This window comes from Rhamphochromis sp. 'chilingali' (assembly GCF_963969265.1).
Source record: "Rhamphochromis sp. 'chilingali' genome assembly, chromosome: 1".
Taxonomy (NCBI): Eukaryota; Metazoa; Chordata; class Actinopteri; order Cichliformes; family Cichlidae; genus Rhamphochromis; species Rhamphochromis sp. 'chilingali'.
The window spans coordinates 9,131,563-9,146,977 of NC_137929.1; the positions used below are offsets into that span (position 1 = coordinate 9,131,563).

At 46.5% G+C, this 15,415-nt stretch overlaps 2 protein-coding genes across 4 annotated transcripts; both read left to right on the forward strand.

Moving 5' to 3' along the window:
- The first annotated feature begins 95 nt into the window (after nucleotides 1–95).
- On the forward strand, nucleotides 96–4,878 carry LOC308403748 (uncharacterized protein). The gene is made up of 3 exons (XM_080893443.1): nucleotides 96–1,183; nucleotides 2,929–3,342; nucleotides 4,700–4,878. Exons 1-2 carry the CDS (start codon nucleotides 886–888, stop codon nucleotides 3,339–3,341), a joined length of 711 nt encoding a protein of 236 aa, XP_080749569.1. The 5' UTR covers nucleotides 96–885; the 3' UTR covers nucleotide 3,342; nucleotides 4,700–4,878.
- Nucleotides 4,879–5,544: 666 nt separating this feature from the next.
- tspan5a (tetraspanin 5a) lies at nucleotides 5,545–14,750 on the forward strand. Of its 3 annotated transcripts, XM_080893401.1 has the most exons (11): nucleotides 5,556–5,890; nucleotides 6,418–6,468; nucleotides 7,318–7,464; nucleotides 7,541–7,711; nucleotides 8,032–8,157; nucleotides 8,267–8,314; nucleotides 8,839–8,955; nucleotides 9,045–9,106; nucleotides 10,324–10,431; nucleotides 12,368–12,393; nucleotides 12,482–14,750. In XM_080893401.1, the coding sequence occupies exons 1-9, from the start codon at nucleotides 5,810–5,812 to the stop codon at nucleotides 10,394–10,396; spliced, it is 876 nt and encodes a 291-aa protein (XP_080749527.1). In that variant the 5' UTR covers nucleotides 5,556–5,809; the 3' UTR covers nucleotides 10,397–10,431; nucleotides 12,368–12,393; nucleotides 12,482–14,750. The 3 variants fall into 3 exon arrangements, with proteins under 3 accessions (XP_080749529.1, XP_080749527.1, XP_080749528.1); XM_080893403.1 differs by lacking the exon at nucleotides 7,318–7,464 and having other exon boundaries at nucleotides 5,545–5,890; XM_080893402.1 differs by lacking the exon at nucleotides 10,324–10,431.
- The last annotated feature ends 665 nt before the right edge of the window (nucleotides 14,751–15,415 follow it).

Genomic DNA, 15,415 nt, shown 5'->3' on the forward strand with positions numbered 1-15,415 from the left:
AGTGTGTAGTAGTTTGTAATTACTGAACGAAAGCACAGATTAAAGGCTTCACAGGGCACTAATGGAAAGAAGTGCCTCTGGGTAATACATGACCTGGATAGTAGCTGCTGCTTACCTGCAGGGGGCAGCACCATGTTCCAGTTGTATAATATCATACATGCAAAGCCACACAACTCCAGCAGGAAAAGCAGCTGGTGTTTTGTTTCCAAGGATCACATAGCTGATGGATCCTCCTCTCCAGCACTTCCCAGGGAAGCTGAGGATCTGCTTGAAGTTTGAGCCCAGCTTTCAAGAGGCTGAGCTAATCTAGAGGCACCGTCCCAAACTTGATGCTGTAAAGGGATGTCAAACAAGACACCACGACAGCCAACAACCACCACTTCAGCCACTTAAGCAGTGAGGTGTAAACACTGAAGGGGAATGTGGGTCCATGTAGCAGTCCAGGTGTGCTCCCACAAGCTGGAGGCCTCTTCTGTTACAATGCAGTCCTGCCTTCTTACCATCATCAGGGGAGTAGAGACTGATGTTTGATCTGTAAGGTTATAGAGCTGTGTGAACTAATAAACTCTCTTCTAAAGCAGCCACATATTCATAAAGATGCTTTCATTGCATGTATTTCTGCATAAATGTATCAAGACTGATTAATGGAGAGTATGTGGGGTGAGTCACATGGCCATGGTTTCCAGTGCATCGGCCCAGTGGTTGGTTGTTCAGAGAGTGCAGCACTGTGCTTCATTAAACTCCATTTTCGAGGGGAAGTAGCATTCCTCAGGTTCACTAAGCTCTGACAGCTCCTGGGGTTCCTGCACACACTGTTATGCTGCCGGGTGGACTGTCTGCAGCAGCGCAGCAGAAGTGCTGATATCTGATATAAAGGTGGAAACAATGAAAGTGAGAATGGCTGGACGAACATGTTTGGAGGTTTCGGATGTGGCGCTGGGTTTCCTCCTGCTGTGCTCTGTAACGGGCTTGTTGTTGATGGAGCAGCAGAGAAACGCCGAGGATGAGCAGGAGCTCGACAAAGCTATTCTGGAAATGCTGCATATCAACAAAGTGTCAGCAAGCCACCATGCTAAACCACATCCTTACATGAGGAAGGTTTACCAGAAGCTGGACTCGCTGGAGGTGCAGGATTTGGGGAAATCAGACGGGACGCTGGTGCAGGGGTTTCGGAGTGTCAGCGGTAAGGATTTCAAAGTCTTCCTTTAACACAGTAATCCTTTACATGTTGCTTTGACAATAACGATGTGATCAAAGACCGTGATCTGCAGTAAAGCAAGAAAACAGCAAGTTCCCCGTGTGTGGATGAGGAACTGGAGCATGGTGTCATGTAAGGGCTCATATGTTTCACTGGAGCACTTGCAGAGCGACTGTGGCCACAAACATGGCCGTGCAGGGCTTCAAGGTCCTGCACGGCCATCTGACAGCACATGAACTGTAAGGGTTCTGCTGCCAATCACAGTGTCATGCTTGCAGTGCCTTGTAATTAATATTAATGAAATGCAGTCAGTCCCTTTCACACGTGCAAACCTCAAGTCAACATTAAAATGTTGCCTTCAAAAGCAGCTTAATTAGTTGGATATTGTAGCGTTTAAGAATAATCACAGATCCAATCCTGCAGTTTTAAGGTGGAATCTTTAGTTATCAACAGGTTAAAGCACCATTTGTGCCAAAGCAGCTAAAGTGAGAAACATGCACATTATTTCAGTCTGTTAATCTCACAGAGACAGTTCAGCGAATCAGCTGAAGTAGCATCATTCAGCACAGACACTGGAAAGTCCCACTGCTGCTCCACAGACCTGTAGCACAACAAACTGGTGCTATAGCTGTTTTTTGAATTCCCCCTTTGTCGTGCAGACTCACCACAGAGCATCATGTATCCCTGTTTCATGAATGGAGAGGAGCGTAGTGGCAGCCATGCTGTTCATATCCATGCGTGCTGCTGGAGGCCGCACAAAGCCTGCATAAAATAACTTTTTCCAGCAAACTGTTCTGTACCATCCTCCCCCTCCTCTTCATCCTCCTCACTCCACTAATAACAACAGTACAGCCCACTGCTCAGTATAGTTATGTGAACTCATCATCATCAGCGTGGCTACAGGACAGCTTTGTAGCTTTGGTCACTTTAAGTGTAGGCGTGAACATTAGCTTATAGCTGTGCTCCAGCTGAACACAGCTGCACATAGACAGGTAACATCTGGATCTGGAGGTGAAGTCCAACTGGGCCAGAACAGGAACAGAAATGTTTTAACAAACTACAATAATAAAGCGCATCAGCTCCTTGGCTGGTAACGAGCAGACGAGCGGATCTTTTATCATCTGCAGTGATTTTCGATGTCGATGTTTTTGATGCTATTTAGAGGACAAATAAAACTAAGCTGACACTTTGTAGTTCACAGCAACATCCCTGCATTATCAGAACAGCTTGAACTTTGCTATATGTGTTTTAAATTTGCATCACTGACGTGTGACATGAAGTAACCGCTGCATCTTCTTTCTGCTGCAGCAACAAACGTCTTATTGTTCACGAGAAACCCTGACGTTGCATGTTTGGCCTTGAGTTTGGACTTCCTGTATGGTCCCTCTCGTCACTGTCATGTGCTCCCTCTGATAGTGTTTCCTTTAGTTTCTCTGCTTTCAAATGTCTTCACATGCAGACAGAACGATCTTCAGATGTTTCCACTGAAATCTGCTCATCGCTGCTGCTGTAAAGTTTCTCACCACCAAGAGAAAAAAGACGACATGCAGTGCTGACTCACCTGATGCAGTGCTGATTTTTTTATTTTGTTTTAATTCTTCAAATGAATGAACCTTTGGTGCATATTTACAATCATCTTTGAAGAATACATTGGACTTCATTGATTCTGAGCCTTTACACGGGCGGAGCTGTGTGAGTCCTTCTAACACTCTGTATTTGATGCTTTGCAGGCCCGCAGGGATGGATCTGGTTCAACATCACCAGCTTGAGCCCCTTCATGATGGGTGCAGAGCTGGTCCTGTTCAGGAAAGCCCTCCACCCTCAGCCGCTCAGCGTGTCTGTCACTCTGCACAGTGTCATTGCTTCACGAGGACGCCTGGACGAACGTCCCGTCCTGGAGGAGAGACAGCTGGCCCTGGACCAGCGGCCGCCGTCTGGCTACGACGTCTTCGATGTGTCTGCTGTGCTGACTGCGAAGCCCGTGGAGGCTCTGGGCTTCCAGCTGCGCTACACGGACGAGAGCGGGAGTCTGGTGCTCCATGAAGCCCTGACACAGAGTCTGTACTGTCTCCACAGAGGCTCTCTGAGCGAACCCTTACTGGTGCTCTACCAGGCACACCCTCGCTCGCTAACATCAGTCTAATGTAGGTGGAGCCGCCCACCTATGGCTTTAAAGCTACTTTACACGTCACAGACAGTCACATAGGAGCACGGCAGCACTGAGGCGGGAGCTCTGGAACATTTTGAGGTTAAATTGTGCTCAAAGATTTTTAGGTAACATTTGCATTTTGTTTTTGTAAGACTGCTTAATATTAATAATGCACATGTAATTATTCCCCGGGGAACAGCTCGTGTGCTGAGTCAGTATTAGGGAGCTGACACTGCTGCCTGCATCAGAGGATGATGTAAACATCAGCAGCGTCTGCAGGCGGCTCTGTTCTGTGTCAGCGGAGCTGCTACGTCAGCAGGTGGAGCTCTGTGGTGTAAAGCTGTTACTGTCTTCTTCATGTCAGCGGTCTTTACACTCGCACAGATCCTCTGCCGCTCACGCCTCACATGAAACGACTGTTCCTAAATGTTCTTCTGCCTATTACATCACTTCTATCCACTGTTGCTTTGACCTTTAACCTCTCTTGAAAACTGAACTGAAATAAACCCTCAGCATAAAGAACGGACTGTGGCTGTGCTTGGTTTCTGCTGACTGTGGTTACCGTGATGGAAAACTAGTCAACATGTTAAAGGAACTAGTCAAAGGGAAAATGAGTTGGTGAGGAAACAATATGTGCACACATCCTTCCTGGATATACACAAAAGGAAATGAAACATTTTAAGGCTGACGACAGATCCTTGGAGAGATTTGAAACTCACTTTAACGGAACAGAAACAACACATAGGGAACAGAGAGAGATGTGCCAGCATTGTCCCGGCTCGTAGGAGGAGCTGTGTGGCTCCTCTGATGTGAGGAAGCTTCATTAATGGAGGTGGTAAATACACAGCGACAAACAGAACTCCCTTCATTGGCTTCCTGTTAAATCCAGAATTCAAAATCCTGCTCCTCACATACAAGGTCTTAAATAATCAGGCCCCATCTTATCTTAATGACCTTGTAGTACCATATCACCCTATTAGAGCACTTCGCTCTCGCTCTGCAGGCCTACTTGTTGTTCCTAGAGTATTTAAAAGTAGAATGGGAGGCAGAGCCTTCAGTTTTCAGGCCCCTCTTCTGTGGAACCAGCTTCCAGTTTGGATTCAGGAGACAGACACTATCTCTACTTTTAAGATTAGGCTTCAAACTTTCCTTTTTGCTAAAGCATATAGTTAGGGCTGGACCAGGTGACCCTGAATCCTCCCTTAGTTATGCTGCAATAGACGTAGGCTGCCGGGGGATTCCCATGATGCATTGAGTCTTTCCTTTCCAGTCACCTTTCTCACTCACTATGTGTTAACAGACCTCTCTGCATTGAATCATATCTGTTATTAACCTCTGTCTCTCTTCCACAGCATGTCTTTGCAACCAACCAATCACAGCAGATGGCCCCGCCCCTCCCTGAGCCTGGTTCTGCTGGAGGTTTCTTCCTGTTTAAAGGAAGTTTTTCCTTCCCGCTGTCGCCAAAATGCTTGTTCATAGGGGGTCATATGATTGTTGGGTTTTTCTCTGTATGTATTATTGTAGGGTCTACTGTGCAATATGAAGCACCTTGAGATGACTGATGTTGTGATTTGGTGCTATATAAATAAAGTTGAATTGAACTGAATGTATCAATATGTGCTGGCATAAAGAACACGTGTATCAATGACAGCATCGGATGATCCAATAACTTCACATGAATCTGAAAATCAACCAGAAACATGTTTTTATTTATTCACCAGCTGTTTTAACTGGACCACGCGGAACAGAGCGAGGCCCCGTGTTTCCTCCACAGACTCAGTGACTGTAGCAAAACATTCATTTAACTATGATTATAGTTTTGCTGCAGCGTATGAGCCGCTGTGGGCTCCTGGAGAGAAAGAAAGAAGCTGCAGCATTGAGATTTCTACTGTGTATGAATGTGTGTGTCGTTTCTCTCCAAACATGAATGTCATTAGCTTTGGTCTTGATCTGGTTCCGTGGGTCTGACACGACTGTGGGTGAAACGCTTCCTGTCCGCGCGCTTTAAGGCTTCTCCGTGTAATCCCGGGACAGTTTGCGCGTCTTCATTAAACACATTCAGGAGAATTTTCCAAACTAGTGTTTGATCTGGAACGATCGCTGCAATAACGACACGGAAGTACATCAGTGTTCCTTGGATCCTATTGGTAGACTGTCCTGCCTTTGTGTCGTTCTAACCAATCACCTCCGACTCTCCGTCGCACTGGCCCCGCCTCCTGCCGCCTTCGCTTGTCGGGAGCGGCGGAGATGCGCTGCACTTGTCCGGCGTAGATCAGGGCCGCTGTTTGTTTGCTATCCGTGTTTCCTCCGTGTTAGCGGGTCACATCCGTCCGTGTGCCAGGGCCTCTGTGCGGACCGGAAGCCCACGGTGACATGCGTCCACGGAGCGCTGAACCTGTTCCCTCCCGCACGGCACGAACCCCGTGAAGCAGCAGCAGGCCGTGTCTCCTCCACCCACGATCATGTCGGGGAATCATTACAAAGGCCACGAAGTCAGCTGCTGCATCAAATACTTCATCTTTGGATTCAACATCCTGTTCTGGGTGAGCAGCTGTGCGTGGGTGACGTGTGTTATTATCAGTAACGGGGGAGGCATCGATCCCGTTACTGACACTTCAGACCACCACCCGTTGCCTACCGGTGGTGGTCAGAGGGCCCGGTGGCGCCAGTGTCCGGCAGCCTCGCCTCTGTCAGTGCGCCCCAGGGTGGCTGTGGCTACAATGTAGCTTGCCATCACCAGTGTGTGAATGTGTGTGTGGATGACTGGATATGTAAAGCGCTTTGGGGTCTTTAGGGACTAGTAAGGCGCTATATAAATACAGGCCATTTACCATTTACTCAGAGTAACGTGAGCGTTCCTGCTGCAGCTTAGTCCACAGCACAGCTAATCGGCTTTAATGACAGCTGAGGGCCTCCGTGTGATGGACACGCACACACACTGCTTATTGTTGCTGAGTGACACACGAGAAACGTCACGGGGGAAACCTTTAAATAACACTGAGTCAGTGACGTCATGTGATTGTGTTCGCGTGCATCTTCACCTTAATGAGATGTGGTCCGTGTCTTGCAGCTGCTGGGCATGGCCTTAGTGGGAATCGGACTGTGGGCGTGGAGTGAGAAGGTAAGAACACGTGAGAACAACGTCATTACACTGACTGAGACGTCAGCGTGTTCCAGTGTGACGGACGCGTGTGCGTGACTCCGTGAGCTGCTCACGAGCGTGGAAGCAGCACAGAAACCCACGCTCCTGTCCTGCAGCGTGGACAGCCAAGCATTTCAAAGCAAAGTCAGGTGACCTCCAATCCAAAACCTGATTCATTTAATGAGCCGTCAGTCATTTTCCACACGTGTGTTCGTGTTGTTTAGTGTACTTGACTTTCATGTGAACTTTACTAAAGTCAGAAATGTGACACAGCTGAGGGCTCCGTGTTTCCCAGGGTCATGTGACAGCACTTCTGTTTGAACGTGGGAAGTGTTCACAGAACTGATAAACGAAGCACTGAAATAAGCAACTTTGGAAAGATGATGTCAAATGTTGGTTTTTGCTTCAAACACTTGTAACTGAAGCCAGATAACAAACACCAATGAGTTAAACTGCAGGAATGTCTTAAAGACATAAAGACCTGGATGGCCGCTAACTTTCTGCTTCTTAATTCAGATCAAACTGAGGTTATTGTACTCGGCCCTGAAAAGCCTAGAAATATGGTATCTAACCAGATTCTTACTCTGGATGGCATTACCTTGGCCTCCAGTAACGCTGTGAGGAACCTTGGAGTCATGTTTGACCAGGACATGTCCTTCAACGCACATATTAAACAAATATGTAAGACTGCTTTCTTCCATTTGTGCAACATCTCTAAAGTTAGAAATATCCTGTCTCAGAGTGACGCTGAAAAACTAGTTCATGCATTTATTTGTGGCCCTGTTGACCAAACCGGCTCAGACTGAGTGCTGCGTCTGTCCTCTGCAGGGGGTCCTGTCCAACCTCTCATCTATCACAGACCTGGGGGGTCTGGACCCAGTCTGGCTCTTCATGGTGGTTGGGGGGGTTATGTTCATCCTGGGCTTTGCCGGATGCATCGGAGCGCTGCGGGAAAACACGTTTCTACTGAAGTTTGTATGTTCCAAATCGTTGTCACGCATCAACAAGCAGCAGGCTTCAGTGTGCTGAGCGTCTGCTTCTTCTGTCGTAGTTCTCGGTGTTCCTTGGAATCATCTTCTTCCTGGAGTTAACGACGGGAGTTCTGGCGTTTGTCTTCAAGGACTGGATTAAAGACCAGCTCAACCTGTTCATCAACAACAACATCCGGGCGTATCGGGACGACATCGACCTGCAGAACCTCATCGATTTCACTCAGGAATATGTAAGTACTGACGCGTGACAATGTTATTACACCATCATCATACATGATCATACTGGTATTGGTGTCGTTGTAACAGCGTCCGCGTCACGCCTGCATGCTAATACACGTGCCGTGTCCATGAAGCTGTAAAGCTGCGGTGCAGTCTATGTGCTGGACGGGTTCATTGTAGTGAAAGTTTGTATTTGACATGAACTGGATCATTTAAGGAGTAGTGTCCATTTTTAACGCGCGTCTTTCTACGTGTCCGTCCTCGGACCACCTTAAAGCGTGTGCTGATCGTGTGCAGTCCTATTAACAGGAGTGTTTGTGCCTGGCTGCAGTGGGAGTGCTGTGGTGCTTTCGGAGCAGACGACTGGAACCTGAACATCTATTTTAACTGCACTGATGGAAACCCCAGTCGGGAAAAGTGCGGCGTTCCCTTCTCCTGCTGCACCAAGGACCCAGCGGTACGACTTTCCCACACATCGTTGTTGATGTTGGCGTTTGTTTGTCACCGGTGTGGTCAGCTGACTCCACCTGCTCACGGCTAAACCCAGGATTGTTTCTTGCTTTCAGGAGGACGTGATCAACACTCAGTGTGGCTACGACATTCGAGCCAAACCAGTAAGTAACTGGTAAACCAGTGAGTAACTGGTAAACCAGTGCGGGGGCGCAGAGTTGGGTCATCGTAATGATTTATTGGCCTCACAACAACATATAGAAGGTATAATACTAAGATTTAAAACATGTCATATATGACCTCTGACCTCTTGTTCGAGGGCAGCAGATTGGATCATAATAAAACTAAATGTGTTTCAGACTTCCTGTCAGTGTGTGTGTACAGGTGAAGGCTGTGATACATGCATGTAGCATGTGATTAACCAGCATCACATGCTCATCCATCAGCTCCATAACGCTGTTAAAGGCCCGTCTGTCACAGGTCAGGTCACGGCAGTCGTGACAAAAACGCCACGTTTGTTAAACTTTTAGTAATCGAGGATACAAATGATGATCTCCGAGTATCAGAAGTCTGAACGTTGCAAAGAAAGAAGGAAACAGACTCGTTGTTACAGGTCATTTCTGTTCCTGTCACGACCAAAGCCCCGGGACATGAATATCTGAAATGACACATGTTTGTGTGCACGCAGGACTCCGAGCAGAAGGACTACATCAACGTTAAAGGCTGCGTGCCCCAGTTTGAGAAGTGGCTGCAGGACAACCTCACGCTGGTGGCGGGGATCTTCATCGGCGTTGCGCTGCTGCAGGTCGGTGCCGCGCACCTTCGGGTGTCGAGCGAACGCATCGTGCTCTCGGGTCCTTCGGGTGTCCAACTCTTCTTGTGTTTCATCCACAGATCTTTGGAATTTGTTTGGCTCAAAACTTAGTGAGCGACATCGAGGCCGTGCGGGCGAGCTGGTGAGAAAACGCTGCACACACACGTTTCACTGATTGGCAGCTCGAGCCACACCGACACGGGCTCTGTTATTAACTGATAGCCATACTTGATGTGAGAACAGACAGCTCTGCTCCCAGCAGCTGGTCCTTACAGCAGTCAGAGCGCCCTCTGCTGGATCCACTGTGCAACATCTGTACCAGTAAATGAAACGATTTGCAGACAGCTGCTGTGGCCAGTACGTGTCCACACATCCGTCAGTACTGGGAGACAGTTTTCCCCAGTTTTGGGACAAACTGTGTAAAATGTGAATAATAACAGAACACAACAATCTGCAAAGTCATAAATGTGACAGCAGAACAGCTTTATAAAGAACAAAGGTTCGTTTCATTTGATGGCAGCAGCACGTCTGAAAGAATTATAGTTCGTTATATCCAATCACTGTTATTGGGATCGTACTGGTTGCCATGACTGGTTTGTTAAATGCACTGATGGAGAGCGTCTCTTTTTGCTGTGTAAAGTACTCTCAGGTCTTAACATTTCATTGAACAATAACCAACCATAATGACATTTGTCTGTAAACATCGTGTGACCGTACAGATGTTTGATGGCTCTGTGTTTTCCAGCCTCAGTAGAAATGCAAACGTACCTCTGGGAGGTGTTAAACACTCGCACAGCTAGGCGACCTCATGGAGGGTTCACGCTGCGCTTTGATTGGTGTTGCTGTTTGAAAGAGTGGAGGTCAGAGGTCAGACTCACTGAGCAGGGTACTGAAGTGGACTGCTGTTCTCAGGACTTTGTGAATCTTCAGTGAGTCAGATAAATGTGGCTGCACTTCCAAACAGGACTTCGACACACTGGGTGCAAAACGCCCTTTTTCACAGTCGGTTCACTTTGCAGCAAATGATCATCAAAAACATTCGTAAACCGTTTAAATGTTCTGCAGTAAGAGCTGTCGTATTAGTGAGTGTAACAGTCAGCAAACATCAGCACAGCTTACGGCTGCAGTGTGAACTAAAGAGCAACATTTCTTCATTGCAATGCTCCATAATAAACCTGCATCCACACAAACACTCCTGTCTGCTGGGACTCGTGTTTGTTTTCATAGCTGTTGTAACGTCACAGTTTTATCCTGCAGCTCTGACGCATGAATCAAGCGTAACATTCAGTTTGCTGTTTAGGGACAAGGCTTATTGAGCTCCATCATCACACTCATTCTTCCTCCTCCATGCTTCATCAGGGTGCCCCCCCCTCTCTACATGCGCCGACTCCCACCGTACTCCAGCAAGAAAGCGTCGGCTTACTACTCGTGAGACACTCGCACACACCGCATGTGTGTTTGTCACCGGTGGGTGTGATGGATCCATGTGGAGACTTCTCTTGAGCTTTGCTGTGTGATCTGTGTGCTGTTTAAGGTGCAGCTGTGGGGTAGTCATGTGACCCTAACAGTGTTGTGTGGAAGCAAGAATGTGCCACAAACTCATCATTTTTCATTATTATTATTATTTAAAAATAAATGTGAATATATAACAAATACATTTTATTTAAAAAATTCTAAAAAATTAATTATTAAATTAATAATTCTTTAATTACAATTAATGAATTCAGTTTCGTATTAACACCTAACTACTACTAATTACTACAAGCTGGCAGTAGAAGAACCCCCACCAGCAGCTAGCATATTAAAGCTTTGTTAGCACTTGAACACGTACGTCTGTCCCACCATCCACACGCTGTATTTCAAACCAAAGCCTGGCTCTTTGCTCTCCATGCAGCATGTCCTGTTGTTTTAGTGTAGCGGTGTTAGCTAGCTGTAGTTAGCAACGCGTTAGCGACTGTCGCAGCAGACCATCTGTACTGGTTTTAAAGTGCCACAGTTAGAAATGAAATGCTGATATGATTTTGATCACACACATAACGACGCCATGATGAACAGAAACACAGGAATCCACGTGCCCAAGAAGCTGAAAAAACAATGCAGGAACTAGCTAACAGCTAGCATGTTTGGCTACAGTGGCACAGTCACAGCTCACTTTCTCCAAACGTGGCTCCTGTTGTGCTAAACTGCACAGAAGCCCTGTAGCTGCATCTGAATGCTACCAAAGCATGCTAATATTAGGCTTGCCTTCACTGTGGTCAGTGTTGTACCCACAACATTCAGCAAATCTGAGGTCAAAGGTCAAACTACACTAATGTATTTACTACTTACTGTGCACAGCAGCTGACGTTTAATCAGAGTAATCAGAGTATAGCATCACGTCAGTACTGCTTGCTGTCTGCTAGCATAGTCTGCAGTAGCAGGCAGGTAGAGGACTGTACGTCCATAAACCATCAGCAGGACCAGTATTTGCTTCTTTATGCAACGAGGAACAGGATGACCTCTAACTGGCCACTGTGTAATGGCTCTGACCAAACAACAGACTTCATGAGGGCAGCCTCCAGTGGACTCTGATTGGCCTTTGCCATAGAATACCAGAACTGGCAGGTCCACCAGTGGGGCCCTGTGCTTTTCATAGATTCACCCTGAGCAATGTGAAAGACACGAAAAGGGTCTGGAGAGGCCGTGGAAATGTTATGCTGCCTGTGACGTCCTTAATATGATGGAAAAGAGTTCAAACCCACAGAAACAGAAGAAAAAAGATGAAATAACGATCAACAATAGTCCAGGAAAATTAATAAAAACGTTTGTTTGCAGCAGAAACAGCTGTTTGACCTGCAGGAACAAAGCAGGCAGTCAGGGTTAGGGTCCAGCACAATGCAGGGCCTTCAACATAAGCACTAAGATGTTCAGACCAATGCTGAAATGAACCGTAAGCCCATGTAATGTCTAAGTGCAGGCGTTTTATTGTTGTGCTGTGAGCAGTCGATGTAAACGCATCATTTCAGGTAAAACAGATCAGAGGTTACATCAGGTACAGGTGCAACTCAAACATGTGGAGCAAACATGCTGTTCATGTTTGACTGGACCCTGTTTGTCAGCGTCCAGTTAAACTCATAAGGATCAGTTGTCTGTTACTGAACAACATCGTCATTCAGGAGTCTAACAGTACTGAGTGAAGTGATGCTACTGTACATCAGAGATGCAGTCATGGTCAGCGGTCAGAGTTGGGGCACTTTGCTTTCGAAGCCGTAACCTGTGATTGTTGCAAAGTCTTCCCTGACCCTGCAGAAGATCCTTGGTGGTGTCACCCTAAGCCTCAGCCTTCTGTCACCACAGCAGGCTTGTTAGTGACGCACCGAGTCGTACAGTTACTAAACGCCTCTTTCTGTCTTTTCCTTTCCAGCTTCTTTACCTAATGCAGCGTTTAAGGTAAACACTTAAACTCAACCAAACTTACACGGTGATATAAAAGCAGATGTGACCTGTAATATGTTTTGTCCTTCTTCCCCATGATCAGCTCCAGCACCGTCGGGGAGATCAGACCCGATCACGGCACCATCCCTTACTGAACCAGCACCTTTGTTCCAAGGCACTAATATGTGAAATGACTTGTATATAAACACTGTGAGTAACTACTGTACAAAGAAGGAGAGCACTGTTAGCATTCGCAGCGCTCCAGGTTTGATAGCTACATCTAGAGTAGAAGTTTTGATAATGTTTTTGATATTAGATATTTTTCACTGTAGTCATTACGGGCCATCGTTAGGACTGCGGCTCGTGCTCCTCACACTCAACCACTCGCTTCCTGTACCTTTGCATTAGTTGCGCTTGACTGCAGCACCGTAGGGAGGAATCTGTTTGTAAGTGGATATCTTTGCATGCTGCACTGACAGCAGCTAAACATGCTGTAAATACACAGTACGAATGAAAGAAGGGATCACTTCAATGACTTCCTTCTCTACTGAAGAAGGGAAGTGTTTGAGGATGTTGCTGCCACGTTCATCACCACCTTGTAGCTCTGCAAGCACTGGAGTGGATCGCTAAACTCCTCCCACTGCCCTACCCCTCGCTCCGGTGTGACACCTCAGTATTCTTTAATCGGCTCGTTTCAGATTGAAATCAGTTTTAGTGAAGACGTCCACCTTAGAGCTCGTTGAGACTGACCTGGAACTTGAAAAACAGAAACCGTTCTTCTGTTTAAAGAGGATTTATTATTTGTTCTTATCTTCTTGGATCATTTTAAAGGCAGCAGCTGTAGCTTCTCTCAGTGCTGCTTGGCTCAAAGGGAACCAGTTCCCATGGACTCGTGAGAAAATACCCAACTTCACAGTATTTCTAGAACAGCGGTCTCCACCCTTTTTTGCACCACGGACCGGTTTATGTCCGACAATATTTTCACGGACCGGCCTTTAAGGTGTCGCGGATAAATACAACAAAATAAAACCAGTACTGGTACCAAAAAAGATCAGATTTATTCATAACACACGGGAAAAGACCCAGGGAAACTGAGTTAGCGAAGAAACTGATTAAAATAATAGCACTGGCTGACAGTCGGGCTGGCCTCCACCCTCTCGTCTATAAAGCTGTGGCTCCTAACATGGCTGCAGCCCAAACCTCCACTTTTCAGCTTTAGATTTCAAAACTGTGACACCACTTTGTTCTTGTCTGTTTGATATCATCTGTGGAAACTACAGACAAATTATTTAGAAAATGTTAGTACATTTCAGTTTGCATCACAAACACAGAGTTCAGCTGATCTGAGGCTCCAGCTGGGCTCAAAGACAAAGCTACACGTGACTCCGCCCAAAACAAATCCTGATACTGTTGCTCAGTAAAGTCACAGCTTTGGATACAAAGACAAGAAAATGATTCTAAAAACGACCTGTTCAGTTACAGTAACTAATGATGAAGGACAGAGACGTTTGAAGAAAGTAGTTTGTGTTGTTGGACAGTTACTCGCTCCGTCACATGTGAATAAACGAGTCATTATTACACTTGTGCTGTTTTCAGGTGTCACTCTGATTATACTCGTTGGTTTGTTGTGTCCTTACATAACGTCACGCGCCGTCTCGTTCCACATCTTTACTTAAACACTGAGTGAAGTTTGGTGAAAATGATCATCCTCAATGCTTCATACCCAGCGTTTTTCACTTGAATCAGGGGTGTCCAACTCCAGGCCTCGAGGACCGGTGTCCTGCAGGTGTTAGATCTCACCCTGGGTCGACACACCTGAATCACATGATTAGATCACCAGGCCTCTGGAGAACTTCAGGACATGTTGAGGAGGTCATTTAGCCATTTAAATCAGCTGTGTTGGATCAATATAACATCTAAAACCTGCAGGACACTGGCCCTCGAGGCCTGGAGTTCGACACCTGTCACTTGAATGAAAACAGACGTCGTTCACCAAACGAGCTCATGTGCTCCGTGTTTCCTTTGGTGATTTAAAGTGATTTGATTGGCTCACAGCATGTACTTGTATTAATGTGCTAACTACCTTGTTTTCCTTGTCACGGCGGTTATCAAGTGTTCCCCGGAGCTCCACAGAGTTCTTTTCTACTCACAAAGGGATCAGTAATGTTTTTGATAATAACTATTTTACAGTGAACTTGGTTTTCTAACTCTACACCTGTCAGTACTACTGAATCTGCAGCGACACGTTTGGAGGTGGTGACGATGCCTCAGCGATCTCAGAACACGCCATAGACACTGGACTGTAACCGCCTCCTTTCATGTCTTTGTCTCAAACTGCTTTTAATATTAATAAAGGTGATGACATTACTGATCATTGTGCGTCTGAGTTGTTCATATTTATGGTTAGTAAATATGTTTATGAACTGCACTTCCCATGAGTCAGTGTGCCGACTGTCACTGCTGATATTGCAGAGACGTGTTCGTGAAGCAGAGCCATGCTCCAGCCTAATGAGTCAAAGCCTTGATTCTCTGAGCAGAGCACTACGGTGAGCATGAAGAACACTTAGGTCCTGAGACTGTCAGCAGAAGAACCAGAGGTCATGGTCGAGACGAGGCTGGAGGAGCTTTAGAACAAGTCACAGATGTTCCTGAACTCTGAAGATGTTTCTTCTGCAAAGAAGACTGTAGTTCCTCTGTAGCTCTGTAACAGTGTTTAGGCTACAGGGAACTACAGCTGTGCCACGTGTCCACAGCAGAAGTGTCATGATGACGAGCAAAGACTGTGACTCTCACTTTGTATCAGTGGCTCCTGTTCTCCAGCCTTTCATTCAAGTGTAACTGAATTAACGCCATGATGTGTATTATTACACATGTATGTGTGAGGAGGCGAGCGCCACGGGGACAGGCCACGCGAGCACCGGGCGGTTCAGTCCCCCAGCACCTCCTGCAAGTGTCCTTGGGCAAAATACTGAACCGTCAACACTGAGCTGCAGTAAAAGCTGCTGCACTGACTGTTTGTGGGGAATAAAAAGTGACT